We start from the raw sequence: 14,912 nt of genomic DNA on the forward strand, positions 1-14,912 counted from the left end.
ACAAGCATATATATATATATATATATATATATATATATATATATTTGGATTTATAAAATATGTAACATATTAGATATATTATAAATGTTTAACTTTAAATATTTATATTATAATTATAATATAATTATAATATATTTTAATTATTTAACTTTAAATAATTATCAACTCCATCTTTTGGACAGCTTGGCTCCGGAATACAAAATATAAATGAATCGATATAAAATTGAAGGACATATCATAAGGTCAAGTTCAAATCCGTGACCTTAATTCATTATTTATTATCGCTATTATCGGTACACCGCTAATTTTGTTCGCGACGCTTTGTTCGTCGTTGAAGCGTCTGCTCGGTTGGCTTTAATCCAAAGCTTGCATGCGCAAACGCTAGAAAATATTTCACGATCGCTGCTAAGGTCAGCGGGCTTCTAAGTCAATCGGTCAGTCGTGGTCGGGCCTCGTGGTTGATCGACTATCGGGAATTATTATATATTATTTGGAACGGGATTCTAAAAGAGAAAAGAAACATGCCGATCGCGAAGAAAAAAGTATGCATCGTCGGCAGCGGCAATTGGTAATTTTCTTTATGCCAAGGATAATAATTACAAATTAATTTTCTGCAATATCCCTATCATTTTTCCTCTAATTTCTTCCTTTTAATTGTCTTTTGTATATATTTATTTGCTGGAGTGCACATGCGCGTGTTTATTGAAATATAAAGCTTTATCTAAGGATGAAAGCGACACATATACCTCTTTCAGGTAAGTTTATATAATGAATTGTAACACGTTAAAAAATCAATGGAAAATAAACTGATAACATAAGATATCTAAAAATTGCTTTCTTTATTTCTTTTTTAGTTAATATTCAATATTCAAAATTGCATTAATTTATATACGTGTATGTATATATATGTGTACGTGTGTATAAAATAAGAATTCTCTGCAATATATTATATAATGATATGAAAATAAAATTTTATGATATTATAGAAGGAAAGATACATGTTATACACATTTTCTCAATATATTATTTGTATATTCAAAGAAGGAATATATATATTTTATTCTGAATGTTAATAATAAGGCAGATTGCAGTTTTATTTGATCTCGTTTGCGCGAGATGACAGACATACCGATGCAATTGTGCTCCACTATTTATTTATTGTTCCCAAATTAACTCGTTGCATTATAATTTCGAGGACACGTAACACGTGACCGCACAAATTTAATAAATAAAATTTAAATATTACGATTTAATTTCATCTTTTCCATCATAATTAATAATTGCTATATGCAAAATGTTTCATTAATCGAATCATATATATGCATGTATTTCTAATTATCATATTTGTTATGAATATTATTAATCAAAAGTTATATTAATGGACAATAACATGTTATTATTCGAAAAATCTTTTTATATATGCGATAAATCGTTCCAGGGGCTCGGCAATCGCGAAAATCGTCGGGGCAAATGTCACGAAATACAATAATATATTCGAGACACGAGTGACGATGTATGTGTATGAGGAAATCATCAACAATGAAAAACTGACTGATATAATCAACACTCTTCACGAGAACGTTAAATATTTACCTGGGCACAAACTTCCGGAAAATGTGGCAAGTAGTATCTCGAATTTTTAATCTATTTGTTTCAACTATTTAAATAATTCGATATCAATTGTAAGATGTTAGAAAAAATAATTTTAGCAATATGTAATATTTTTATACAAACATAAAGAAAATATATAAAAATATCATAGATAATAAAATTTAAAAAATGTGATATTTAAGAAATTCAAGAGATAAAACCGAGTTTAAATCGACAATTTAAAAAAAAAATGAGACTTTGGGGAAAGAACTTCTTGAGAAATTTTAAAAAATTGTCAAATGTAATTTAAAAAAAAACTTTTCATCAAGATACAATCTGCTTGAAATAAATTCGCTTTAAGGCATTAAATGAAAACTATTCAGGTAAAGAAATTAAAAGCAAGTGAAAAATATATTTCTGTGCGTAAAGAAAACGTTCTCGATTAATAATCGGTGGTAGTGCGGACGTAGACTTTTCCAGACGGCATAGACACGCGATCGACACCTCCTGGGAAGAGGTTCGGAAGATCCTCTTCCTTCACTGTCGGCAGGATCATTACCTTTTCACCAGGCTGTAATTAAACTAGATTAGAATCATATTGGCATCGCAATTATATTAAATCATCATAATAAGATAAGTATTACCGCAAGAGAGAGAGAGAAGCAATGAAAGAGATAAAATAATACTTACCACCCAGTTAGCGGGAGTTGCTACTTCTGGTCGTCTATCAACGAGCTGCAACGAATCGATCACACGCAATATCTCGCTGAAATAAGAAAATAATATCAATTAAATTTAGAGAAAATATCATATAAATTTTAATAATATAGAGAAATTTTTATATGCATACAAAACTCTCTTTTTCTCTCTTTATGAATTTGTTGAATGCATCAGATGCGATATATATAATATTTCATCAACTTACTCGACATTACGTCCAGTGGAGGTCGGATATTGCATAGAGAGTCGCAGACGATGATCCGGACTAATAATGTATAAAGCACGAACAGTCTGAGCGGTTTCCGGATCGTCCTTGCTTTGTTCGTCGATCATGTCTAGTTGTACGGCAAGCTTACGATCGTGATCGGCAATGATAGGATACGGGAAAGCGCCAGGAATGTCTCTGCAGTACGACTTAATATCCTATAAGACAGAAAAACTTAATTAGAATAAATGATGAATTATATAAAGTCAATTTGAAAATTGAGAATAATAGCAAAGAGAAAAGTGTAAAAATTTGGAAGATTAACAAATGAATATAGTTTACATAAAAATATATAAAATGATATAAAAATATCAGAAATTGCATTCTTAATTAAGTTTTATTAAACTCACATTAACCCAATCCACATGGTCCTTGAGCTTGTCAACTGAATGAGCAAGCAGCTTGGTATTGCGTTTCTGAAAGTGTGGCTGATGCACGGCAATGCGACCCAATTCGGTAGTGCACACAGGAGTGAAGTCTGCGGGATGGGAGAATAAAACCACCCATCTGCAAAGAATTAATATAATCAAATAAAAAAATAAAATTCTAAGAGAAAGAGAGAAAAAATCAAATTATAATAAATAGAAAAATTATATATTATATACTATTATTAATATAAAATACAATATATATATATATATATATATATATATATATATATATATTTCTATATATAATTTTATAATTAAATTCTCCAATATATATAATTCTACTAAAGATGATCAAGTGTAATCAAATTTCTGTAATATCATTCCTGTCAACAAGTGTAATCGCTTGTTTATGGCACTTTATCAGAATTATATAACTGTGATTACTTGATTCAAGTGCAATTCAAACATTTCTCATAATCGCATTTCTTATGTTAAATTTTTGCTTTGGCTTTACGCCAAGGATAACGTTCCATTGTGTTGCAATCCATTTATTTCAATTCATGGTCGCTCCTCAATTCTTTAATGCGCAAATTAGCGAATGATCATTTTATTAATCAAACAAATAATTTTTTATATTACATATAGTTATACACATGTTATATAGTTAAATAACTTGTTATCTATAACAATCAAAGGATGTATTCTTAAATAGCTGCAAATCATATATGTGTGGACAAATGCAAATTAAGCTGTTGCAATGCGCAATAACAACAACATAATAAATTATATAACTGCTGGGCGTATTTACTGATAAATTATTATAAAAATCGAGCTAGATAATATCCCCCATGATAAAATATTATAAATATTATTATAAAAATTATTTATTTATTTATTTATTAAATAAATTATAAAAATCGAACTATAGATAAAATCTCTGCAATGTGCGAAAGTTAATTTTGTAATCGATAATATGCATTTTATCTTACATTTTCTTGTATTACTCTCGTGTTATATTTAGTAATATCGACTTTTAAAATTTTAATATAGACTCTTGAAAATTTGGTTCAGATATAATATAATCCTACAATTTTGCAAAATAATTTCATATTTTCTAACATATATTTTAGCATATAAGTTTTCAACAATTTACAAATTAAAAAATATTCAGAGAAAAATATATAAGATAATTAAAATAAATATATATAGGCAAAGAATAAAATAATTCTTATTTCTTGCTAATAGATGCAGTTATATAAATTATCTTTTAATATAATAAATCACAACTATATTATAATGAAGTATAAAAAATCAACTTTTATGTGCGTTTATGTATGTGTGTTATAAAAGAAATATTATTATATATTATAAGTAACTTACGAGTTGCCTTGCCATTCGTAAAAATTGATGGGACCCTGTGTGGTCTCAGCTTTAAAATTCGGTATGATACTGTTAAGCCTCATTATTGCGTTGTCCTTGACTGGATACTCAATGAAGAAATTGCACGATCGTGTATCTCGATGGGATGCTCGTGTAGTACTGATGACCTGGACCGGTTTGTAACGTTTATCTGTGCGCTTCTCATATATAGGTGCTCGTATCGCTTCTTTAATATGATGCATATGTCAAACATTGCGTATCTCTATTTGACTAATATCATTGACATTTGGATGATAAAATAGTGATATCGATGAAAAAATTTCTTTTTTTACAAGAAAAAAAAATAAAGGACAATTTCTCTCTTTCTCTCTGTAAGTTAAAAATACAAATTAATTATTTAAATACTTTAAGGAAAAATGTAAAAACTAAATATATTAAACATATCTACAATAATGATATCTAGGCTCGTGCAATCTTTAATCATGCTGTTTATAAAATCAATCTTCGCGATCTTTGTCTTTAATCAGATAATAGCCAAACTGATGGAAAGAGAATTAAAGTCTTATCTTCGTGCTATTATAATTCCCGCATTTATTTTCTATATATTCCTACGATTTCTTTTTATATTGTAAAATTTGATGTTTAATAGGGAAACTAATTTTGGATAAATATTCTTCCAGGTTGCCATACCCGATGTTGTGGAGGCCGCAAAGGAGGCCGATATCCTCATTTTTGTCTTGCCTCATCAGTTTATTCGCACCTTATGCTCGACGCTGCTGGATAACATAAAACCAACCGCGGTCGGTCTTTCTCTCATTAAGGTATATTTCAAATACAACTCTCTTTCTTCCTCTTTGTATCGTAATTTATTAAGGTAAATGAATTTGAATGAAAGGGTTTCGGACGAGGCGAAGGAAACAATATTGAGTTAATCTCCAAGATTATCGAGAAAAATCTAAGAATACAGTGTAACGTTTTAATGGGCGCCAATCTCGCTAATGAGGTCGCCGAGGAAAAGTTCTGCGAAACTACGATTGGTAGATATTTTTTCTATATATAACCCAGTATTTTAAAATATATGGGATATAGATTTTTTAGAGAGAGAAAGAAAGATTTTCTCTTCGAATTCCATTTGAAACTATACTGTCCATCCAAATATTACAAAAATTATCTGAGAATCGTAAAAAATTGCAGGATGTAAAGATAAACGATTGGCGCCGGTGCTAAGAGACCTCATTCAGACTCAAAATTTCCGAGTGGTTGTTGTAGAAGATTGCGAGACTGTGGAAGTTTGTGGAGCTCTGAAGGCAAGTTGATCATCTTTGAAGAAACTCGTGTGTATTATCTTTGTTTATAAACCATTATATTTTGTTCGCAGAACATAGTGGCATGCGCTGCCGGTTTTGTGGATGGTCTCGGATTTGGAGATAACACAAAAGCCGCAGTCATCCGATTAGGACTGATGGAGATGATCAAATTTGTCGATATCTTTTACAGCGGTTCTAAACTTTCCACATTCTTCGAAAGCTGCGGTATGGCAGATCTGATTACAACTTGCTATGGAGGAAGGAATCGCAGAGTCTGCGAACAATTTGTCAAAACTGGCAAGGTGAGATAGGTTCTCGAAGATTTAAGAATCAGCAAAAAGATCAGCAGATACACTTCAGCTCCAATCGCTATCAATACTTCATATATCATCGGCATCACTCTTGCCGATTTAAATATTGATGCGGTAATCTCGAATCAATCTAATCGTGATATATATAATATGATGACAGACTATCAAGGCATTGGAAGACGAACTGTTAGCCGGACAGAAGCTACAGGGACCAGCAACGGCAGAGGAAGTCCACGATATGCTGAAGGCGCGTGGCCTGGCGGACAAGTTTCCACTATTTACAGCGGTGCATCGCATCTGTATCGATCAGTTGCGACCGGCGGATCTCATTGATCAGATCCGTAGTCATCCCGAGCATGTGTAAGATGTCCAAATTTAGTTATACTTCATTAGCATTACACTTAGCAAATTTTATTAAATTACTGTTGATTCATTTTAAATAACTTTTCAGAAAATATGTTTTTTTATTTTAATCAAATCAAAATAAATTTTGTGAAATCGGAAATCCTAAAAATTATAATTAATTAAATTATATTAATTAAAATTATTAATTATAATTATATTTAATCTAATTAATTTCATATTACCATAACCAATTAACAAAAGAATACTATTCATTGATTCTATCCCCTCAGATTTGCTCCAAAGAGCCTTTACATGTACTGAGTCCTTTTCCTCACCAGCTTGTGTGCTCTTCAAACTATATTTTCAAGTAAAAATTAAATAGAATTTCTATTCTATAAATCTCCTTTCTTGCAAACACAAATAATTATATAAAATCTTTAAGAAAAATAAGTTGTGAAGAAAAAAATATGTGAAACAATTTCTGCATGTTCCAGGGTGAGATTAGAAGAGGGAAGTGCATAATTCATATAGAATTAACTGCATTCAATTGGACTCTTGTAGGAACAACCTGAAACATCAGGAAGGAAATAAATTAAGCAGTAAAGACTTGTACTCTACGCATCTATTATAATTATATTGCTGTAAATAAAGATATCTTAATTATATGAAATAAAATTGCATTTTTTAATTAAATCCAATAAACTTATATCTCTCATTTTTGTCCATTTATATCTATACAGCATATATAGGATACAATATTTACAAATATTACAATAATTTTAAATAATCAAGTATATTTACAATCTATATATAATTGTAAGCTATTTTTAATAAACTCTAAATACTTTTCATAGTCTCAAGAAATTATTGTTTCGTATCTTTCGATGTTGTATACTTTTCACAAGTTTGAATTTTGTTTTCTTTGTCTGCATTATTATTTTTCTGATCTTTGTATGGTACATTATCCACTAGAACATCTGGAGTGATGCGCAGTGCTAGAATATATTTCAATATTGCTTATTAATTAGATAATGTATATAATTTTTTTCTATTATTTTTAATATCAATTATAACTTACCTACTGTTCCAGATGCTGTTTCAACTGCCTGAATAACAGTTGTTCGCACTTCATATTCAACTTCCTGTGCAAATTTATTCAACTGAAACAGTAATACAAAATTTTTGCATTAATTTCTTTTAAGTTAAATATATATATGTATATATTCAATATAATCTTCAATATATACACAAATATGTATAATTGTATATATATAATATGCTCAATTTTCCACTTTATACTATAAATATACGAATATATTATTGTAGTTATTAGAATTAAACATGTGCATGTACCTCTTCAATTGCCGCCTGATTTGTAACATTTTTATATTTCCTGTATTCATCATTTATCTTCTTTCTTACGACTAAAGATTCGATAAAGTATTATTTACATTGAAATTGCATTTATTACATAATAATAACAAAGTGCAAATTTACCTTGTAATGCATGCTTATCACCTTCAAATGTCTTCAATCTTGTTCTATGCAGTTTTTTAAACACTCGTAAAACCTGAAAACAATGTTATAATAAAATAAATAAATGAAAAAAAAAAATTTAATTTTTAAATAGAAAATAATAAGATATGTGTATTGTATCAACACATTTGGATATAAAAATAACTATTATACAAAGAGATATATATCGGCGAATATTTGGAAAAATAGTAATATAACTCTTTAACATATGATTACCTCTCGCCGTAAAGAGTCGCCCATTTATACGGAAATCTTTCTAATTATTCTCTTATAAGTAATTTAAAAAAGTTACTTTTCATTTATTTATATATAAAACTGTTTAAATATAATTTGCCATTCTTAGAGCCCCCATTCCACTTATCTCTCGCTACATTATCTGTGTTTCTTTAATTGTGATAAACGACAAGGATGAAATAATGCTACGAGAATTGCGAACATGTCTTTAATAAATCGAGCCAATCGATTTTCATTGGTAATTTTCATGAACTCGTAAATGAAAGGCATCCGTACATGTAAGGAAAAGGCCGCTGATTGGATGAAACATGAAATATATTTAATAAATATATTTCATGTTTCATCCAATCAGCGGCCTCTTTCGTAGAAAAAAAAATGGTTAAGAACTTTTCGATTTATTTTGTCATCGAGAAGTATCGCATATACTTGTGTTAGTGGGCACAACTAATTAACATCTTGTATATAAACGCACGGATATACAATATTTTAGATAGATAAATTCATTTTTTCAAGAGGCAAATTTCGAAGAAAAAGACTATGAATATGAGCCATAGAGCTCAATGGTGTCGACAGTTCATTGTCAGTATCACTACTGGGAGTACAACTTTAATCAACAAAGTTGGTAAGCGATTACAATCTTTTACATAAACATATGCACGTTCTCATCTATTATCTTATCTAAATTCATCACACGACGCTCTTATTTGTCAACTCATATAAAATTCAATAAGATAATCCTAGATAAATAATATTGTTATGTTAAATTGCTGTGAAAAATCTATAACAAGTTTTTATTTTTTTCCAGCTACTCCGAATAGTCAAGTTTGTAAAATTAATTCAAGAAGAAGAGAGAGAACAAGATAGAAAGTCCTTGTCTGCTTATTGAATTAAGGCTTACATGCATTTTGTCAGTATGGACAATTTTCCTATGCAAAACTATGAGAATAAGATGGAAACATTTGAGACGTACAATGAATCTGCAGCTACTGCTGCAAATCGCCAACGTGAGATCACTCAAACTCAGTCTGTGAATAGTCAAACACCTACTCAACAGATGCAAGTGCAAAGTCAAGAGAATCGTGACACGCTGGTGCTGCAACAGCAGCAGCAGCATCAAACGCATCAAATGACGCAGATCCAGTCAAACGCTCAACAGAGCACAACACTAACTCCAGTCAGATTACCTGCTATATTAGATGGAGAGTATTTTACAGTGACCAGAGTAGAGGATACCAATGTTACTGTGCGTTGTCAGCAATGTCAAAAATTGTTGAATGGCAATCTGAAGTCTACTGGCAATTTCCTTAGTCATATAAAGGTAAGTTAGTATGTAAATTGATTTAGAAAAAAAAATTTATTATTATTATTTGCTAATTATTAATCTTGCAGCGATTGCATCCGTCCTTGATCGAAAAAATAAGATGCAAATCTAATCAAAGGAAACCGGCAATGGTATACATCGATTCAATGTCGCCTGATAAGTGCTCCGAAATAGTGCGAACAAGACGCGTAGTGTTACAAAATAAAAAGCGTTGCAAAACGGTAAGCATAATTTCTTCCCAATTTTTGATATTTGCAATCAAATCAATTTCTTGCTGTTCTATATGTGGGTGCAAGAATTAAAATATAAAGCTTATTAGAAAAGAGAGAAATAAATTATAATTTGTGTAACCAGATTAATTGGAATTATTTATTAAGATAATCAACTTATTTAAAATTGATTTTAAACACAGGAACATTAATAAAATTAATATTTGTGATTATCCAAATTGATTCTGTTTAAATTTTTGTTTGTCTCTTGCAAGAATGTGATTTTAATTGCAATAGAGAAAGAGTTTTCTTTCATATTAAATTAATTTTCTTTATAATTAAATTAATATGTTCACATATACATGCACATGCAGGAGGAATGTGTAGCTGAAAACGAAGAATCTTACGAGCATCAATCTGCGGATTGGAGCGACACATCGCTAGTTCGACGACGCTCCGAGGAAACAGAATCCACGGATTTGTCTCTAAGAATACCACATAACAATTCGTTCGTAGTGGAAGACGAGTACGACGCGATCGGTCGTAACGTCGCCGCCAAGCTTAGGAACATGAGAGTAGATCAAAGAATAATAGCTGAAAAATTATTGAACGATATTTTATTCGAGGCTCAGCTTGGTAATCTTCACAGAGATTCGAGTATTCATGTGTGAGAAAGAAAGATGTGTACACACACACACACATATATATATATATATACATATATATATATAAATGTGCTCACATAGAATAATGGGTGACAACTGTCTTCAACGATACTAAGACTGTGTTCTAACTTTATTGAAAGACAAATGTATTTTCTAATTCCTTTATACATATTATGTAGAAGATTATAAAGTATATCTTACAATCTTCTAAACGACCATGTAGAGTATCAACTTTGAATTTTCAAACGAGAAAAAAAAGATAAGATATATTCTGAATTCACGAAAAAATTAAGTATTTACGACTTTTTCCAAGTAGTTGTCAAAGATATAAGGATTTAAAGCTAGACTAATCACAGGATATTTAGACAAAAGTATCTTGTGCATGATTGAGTAGCTTTAAATTATTCACAAACTAGCACTAATTAATTTTTCTGTAATATATTTAATCGTAAATTTCGAAATATTTTATATATATATATATATATATATATATATGTATATATAAAAGGAATGTATATATAAGGTCCAATTTTTTTATATATAAATGTATATAACATTGTAAATATTTTTATACATTGTTAAAAAGTAAAACGAGCATGCTGCCTAAAGTATTAGAATGGTGCAAAAGATGTCATAGATTATTTTTTACTAAGACTTGCTTTGACTATTATATATCAAGCTATATATTAAGCTAAATCAAGAATCTAGAATTTCTAATTTCTTTAGAAAAAAAAGTATTTTTTTCTAAAAGATTATATTTAATAGTGATCATTTTTATTAATACTAATCAATAATAATTAATTGTGCGTAATTTTATTTTGATAAATTTCTTTTGCACCAATCTATAAATAGTGTGACTGTCTAACAGTCTTCCTATATCGATCATTGTTCTATGAATAATGTATGACTGCAGTCACAGTTGTAATATATAGTATACTTATAAATATACATTTTATAAATATATTTTTTTTTTGCATAAAATATTATCTTCAACATCTGGACGCAAAGAAATCTAAACCTTTAATAAAAGTCAAAAAACACCCCTGTTAAGGTGTAAATAAATTATAGAAAATCTCTATTGTGCTTATTAACATCATTTAATTTTTTTCGATGAGATCTATCGATATTTGAAAAAAATTTGTAAGTATATTTATACTTTGCATAGAAGCAAAGGAGTGGAAGTACGATTTTTAGAACTTATCCAAAGAACATAACCTTCTCTAGCAACTGTCAACTGCTGTACACTCTACATTTCTTTGGCTTAAACATCGTATGGTATACTAGAGATGAGAGAACGCAGAGCGCCATGCTGACGAAAATTGTATAGAATATATAAGTGTACCAAAATCCGTCCCAATCGATGTTCAAGTACCACATCAGCGTTAGCGTCGAGTTCTGGACGATCACAAATACATAGTATGGCAATGTCCACCAGTCGGCGTACTTAAACTTGATTCGGTATTCGATCAGACTGAATATGTAGACCAGGCCAAGCCAGAAATTAACAATAAACGTGATCGCGTCGTAATACTTCGAGTAATAAAAAAGATAAATCAACATAATGGCATAATGCACACCTAGCACAGCTAGTAAAGATGCTGGATAGAATTCATAAGCTACAGTAATGGCAAACACGCGTGCCAGGATGAAGAGAAACCACCAGAGAAAGGATAGAAATTTTCCAATCGGATCGTCTTCCTCGAGACCTTTTTCGGAATATTTACGTTTAGGAACTTTTAGACTCTGTGCGCTGCTATCTATCAGTCTTTGATTTGACTCAAGAATCAATGCTGCTTTCGCTGCTTCTTCTTCTCGATAAACGGAATCTGGACGTGGTGGCGCCGGTACGTCCGGCACTGGAAGCGGCGTCACTGTTGTGATGCCGCGAAGCGGCGTCGGCGGTGGCGTCACGCGCGCATTTTTCGGTGGTAACGGTGGAGTCACGGAAATCTGGCGATGCAAGGAAGTTTCATGATATTTATTTTGGTGCTGCCCTTCGTTTTCGGTAATGGCTGGGTCTTCCGGCGAGATTTCCGATGATGTTGATTCGTGCGACGCGGCGTTGTCTTGTTCCTTTCCTTCAGGTAAAGGTAATGCTTGTAATGGCGCTTTTTCTTCTATATTGTTCAATTCCTAGTTGAATAGAATTAACACATTAATTATAGTAATTCAGAAATAAAACATTTATTATGCTCTAAAATGTAAAATCATCCTGAGTAATCCAATGGCAATACAAAATATATAATAAGATATATAATAATGCAAATAATATTTGAAAGTTATACAAAGTAATAATGGTTGTGTAAAGTAAAAGTTAAATGGAAGTTTAATGAAATTGTTAAGTTATGTAAACAAATAATTTTAAAATTGTTGGAATATTTTATTCTTGTAATTGGATTATAATATACCTCAACGCAGTACTTCTTTAGCCACATCGCCCAAGGTAGTTTTCTGCCATTTACACGTTGGCTCTCGAATCTTTGAAAAGAGGCTGTTTCAATGGCTAGTATTACAATGGACATAACGATGCAGAGCGCTTGTACAGACACTGTAAATGAGTAAATTATATATATACTCATTATTAGATAAAATAATATTTATTTAGATTTTTTTAAATCAAGTTATTCTATTCATTATCTTTAAATTTAACTTTTCAAGCTATAAAAAAATATAATATATATTACAATATTTATATAAAAAAAAAAAAATAGTATACCAGACTGATAACTGCGAGGCGTAGAACTCTGTCTGAAAAGCAAATGCGTTTGAAAAATAGCTTGTGGAGCGGCTTGAAACCATGCTTGTAGGAAGAAGTACAACTCAATGGCTGCTGGTGCTGCGGCTACGTTTAATGTCTTAACTCTTGCATCTCCAAATAAATTTATAGCATCCACTGAGAGTACAATTAGTCCTGCATATCTGTAAAAATAAACTATTTTCCCTATATAACCATTGACAACCTACAAGCCAATTAAATTCATCAAATAAACAATGTAAATTATCTAACTTATTAATTAAATAAAGAATAAATAAAAATTTTTAGTCATGTCAAAAATTAAGTATTACCTGTATAATACAAAAAACACAAATCCAATGAACTGAAACACTTGAAGAGCAAACCATCTAAAAATGCCTTTCGATACTTTGTCATCATCTGTCATCCACCAATCTGGTCTTGAAATTGTCAGTATAAAATATGTAAGTGCCGGGGCATACATAATTGCAATAGTGCAAGCTCCCCATAATAGATTTTCTTCTTTAAAGTGTTGAATAGCTACCACTAAGTCAGCAGCAAAATTAATTATGTATATAAAACAATTGGTTAATGCTGGTATCAGGAATATTAGATATATCTGTTCGGTTGACTTTAATGGGACTTTCATGAAATGTGTAGATTTTCTATGGCAAAGTTTAATTGACTCTTGTGCCATTTTTTTTATTAATAAATCTGTTTCATCTTTCAGTTCAGATAGTGCATACAAATGCCCTACAATCAAAGTTCTTTCTGTAAAAAAGAAATATAGTTAATGACAAAATAATGACGCAATAGTAATAAAAAAGAATATTATTTTCATTATTAAAAAATTTATATTTATTAATGTTATTGTAATGTATTATTAAATATGAAAAAACATTATGTATATATATATATATATATATATATATATATATATATATATATATGTATGTAAAATGTAAAATTAAAAAATATATTGGAAAAATATATTTCCCTAATAAGAAAAAAAAACAGACTTTAAAATTTAATAATAAATAATTAGTATGGTGATTTACCTAAGATGTCTAAAGATCATCTGATTTTTTCCAGTCTTTAGATTAATCGAAACATTTCAATGATAAAGCTGCACTATATTATTTTCATCAAGTCACATAGACATACACTTCAGTCATATATTTTAATTTTTCGTCGAAGTACAGCATGATCATAATATTCTTCCATTTAGTACAAATTTATATAAAATGTGTACGAAAAACTCTCTTTACAAAGAAATAAATTATATAATTGCACAGCTCATGTAATTATAATGAGCTTTATGGGAAAATGATGAGGAAGACAAGCAGTGTATTATATATATTATATTTTACGATTGATCGATTAGTCAGCACGTCGAACAAATGGGGAAGATAACTTTGATAAGCTTCTATTTCACAAGATAGCGATAAATCAAATATCGGTATCATGTCGTTATTATTACACGGATGGGATAGGTTATGGTCCTGTGTGTGAAAACTCAAAGAAATCTTTTTATCCTGATTGGTCAATCAACGCTTCTCGCTTCTCCTGCAGCCTGCAGCTTGCAGTTCGCACTCGCGCTCATGTTGGTGCGTATGAATACTATAATATTATATGTATGTATGATGTATATATGTTACGTATAAAGATTAATTACTGCAAACAGCGAACAATTAGAAGAGATGTAAATTAAATCATCCAAAAATGTTTTTTTTTTTTGCATTTTTTTTGATGAATTAAGCAACTTAGTATTTTTCTAAAAAATGTACAATTTTAATTCTATTTATCACCAAAATGTTTGAAATATAAGAACTCAAAATACGTAGATATATTTCAAGTTACATTTGTATTATATTGCATAAAATGTCCAGTATATTCGGAATAAAATATAAGTTATTCCTAAATT

At 30.0% G+C, this 14,912-nt stretch overlaps 5 protein-coding genes across 8 annotated transcripts; 2 read left to right on the forward strand and 3 right to left on the reverse strand.

The window, feature by feature from the left end:
- The first annotated feature begins 380 nt into the window (after nt 1–380).
- LOC126856697 (glycerol-3-phosphate dehydrogenase [NAD(+)], cytoplasmic-like) lies at nt 381–6,964 on the forward strand. 2 transcript variants are annotated; one of them, XM_050605450.1, is made up of 8 exons: nt 381–568; nt 1,439–1,619; nt 5,007–5,147; nt 5,222–5,363; nt 5,521–5,633; nt 5,705–5,935; nt 6,105–6,304; nt 6,784–6,964. In XM_050605450.1, exons 1-8 carry the CDS (start codon nt 522–524, stop codon nt 6,809–6,811), a joined length of 1,083 nt encoding a protein of 360 aa, XP_050461407.1. In that variant the 5' UTR covers nt 381–521; the 3' UTR covers nt 6,812–6,964. The 2 variants fall into 2 exon arrangements, with proteins under 2 accessions (XP_050461407.1, XP_050461408.1); XM_050605451.1 differs by lacking the exon at nt 381–568 and adding an exon at nt 576–755.
- Nucleotides 1,873–4,517, reverse strand: LOC126856699 (peroxiredoxin-6-like). The gene is made up of 5 exons (XM_050605453.1): nt 4,327–4,517; nt 2,926–3,082; nt 2,516–2,733; nt 2,281–2,356; nt 1,873–2,161 (listed from the first exon to the last, which is right to left on the reverse strand). The coding sequence occupies exons 1-5, from the start codon at nt 4,407–4,409 to the stop codon at nt 2,033–2,035; spliced, it is 663 nt and encodes a 220-aa protein (XP_050461410.1). The 5' UTR covers nt 4,410–4,517; the 3' UTR covers nt 1,873–2,032.
- Nucleotides 6,897–8,362, reverse strand: LOC126856703 (complex III assembly factor LYRM7). Its single transcript, XM_050605466.1, has 5 exons — nt 8,042–8,362; nt 7,787–7,859; nt 7,643–7,713; nt 7,368–7,449; nt 6,897–7,284 (listed from the first exon to the last, which is right to left on the reverse strand). Exons 1-5 carry the CDS (start codon nt 8,063–8,065, stop codon nt 7,154–7,156), a joined length of 381 nt encoding a protein of 126 aa, XP_050461423.1. The 5' UTR covers nt 8,066–8,362; the 3' UTR covers nt 6,897–7,153.
- Nucleotides 8,363–8,420: 58 nt separating this feature from the next.
- Nucleotides 8,421–10,322, forward strand: LOC126856698 (uncharacterized). Its single transcript, XM_050605452.1, has 4 exons — nt 8,421–8,681; nt 8,865–9,377; nt 9,449–9,601; nt 9,964–10,322. The coding sequence occupies exons 2-4, from the start codon at nt 8,958–8,960 to the stop codon at nt 10,258–10,260; spliced, it is 870 nt and encodes a 289-aa protein (XP_050461409.1). The 5' UTR covers nt 8,421–8,681; nt 8,865–8,957; the 3' UTR covers nt 10,261–10,322.
- Nucleotides 10,323–11,062: 740 nt separating this feature from the next.
- Nucleotides 11,063–14,580, reverse strand: LOC126856695 (uncharacterized). Of its 3 annotated transcripts, XM_050605443.1 has the most exons (5): nt 14,047–14,580; nt 13,321–13,759; nt 12,971–13,173; nt 12,663–12,802; nt 11,063–12,387 (listed from the first exon to the last, which is right to left on the reverse strand). In XM_050605443.1, the coding sequence occupies exons 2-5, from the start codon at nt 13,683–13,685 to the stop codon at nt 11,485–11,487; spliced, it is 1,611 nt and encodes a 536-aa protein (XP_050461400.1). In that variant the 5' UTR covers nt 13,686–13,759; nt 14,047–14,580; the 3' UTR covers nt 11,063–11,484. The 3 variants fall into 3 exon arrangements, with proteins under 3 accessions (XP_050461400.1, XP_050461401.1, XP_050461402.1); XM_050605444.1 differs by lacking the exon at nt 14,047–14,580 and having other exon boundaries at nt 12,971–13,186; nt 13,321–13,547; XM_050605445.1 differs by lacking the exon at nt 14,047–14,580 and having other exon boundaries at nt 12,971–13,214; nt 13,321–13,527.
- Nucleotides 14,581–14,912: the final 332 nt, after the last annotated feature.

This window comes from Cataglyphis hispanica, chromosome 19, assembly GCF_021464435.1.
Source record: "Cataglyphis hispanica isolate Lineage 1 chromosome 19, ULB_Chis1_1.0, whole genome shotgun sequence".
NCBI classification, from domain to species: domain Eukaryota; kingdom Metazoa; phylum Arthropoda; class Insecta; order Hymenoptera; family Formicidae; genus Cataglyphis; species Cataglyphis hispanica.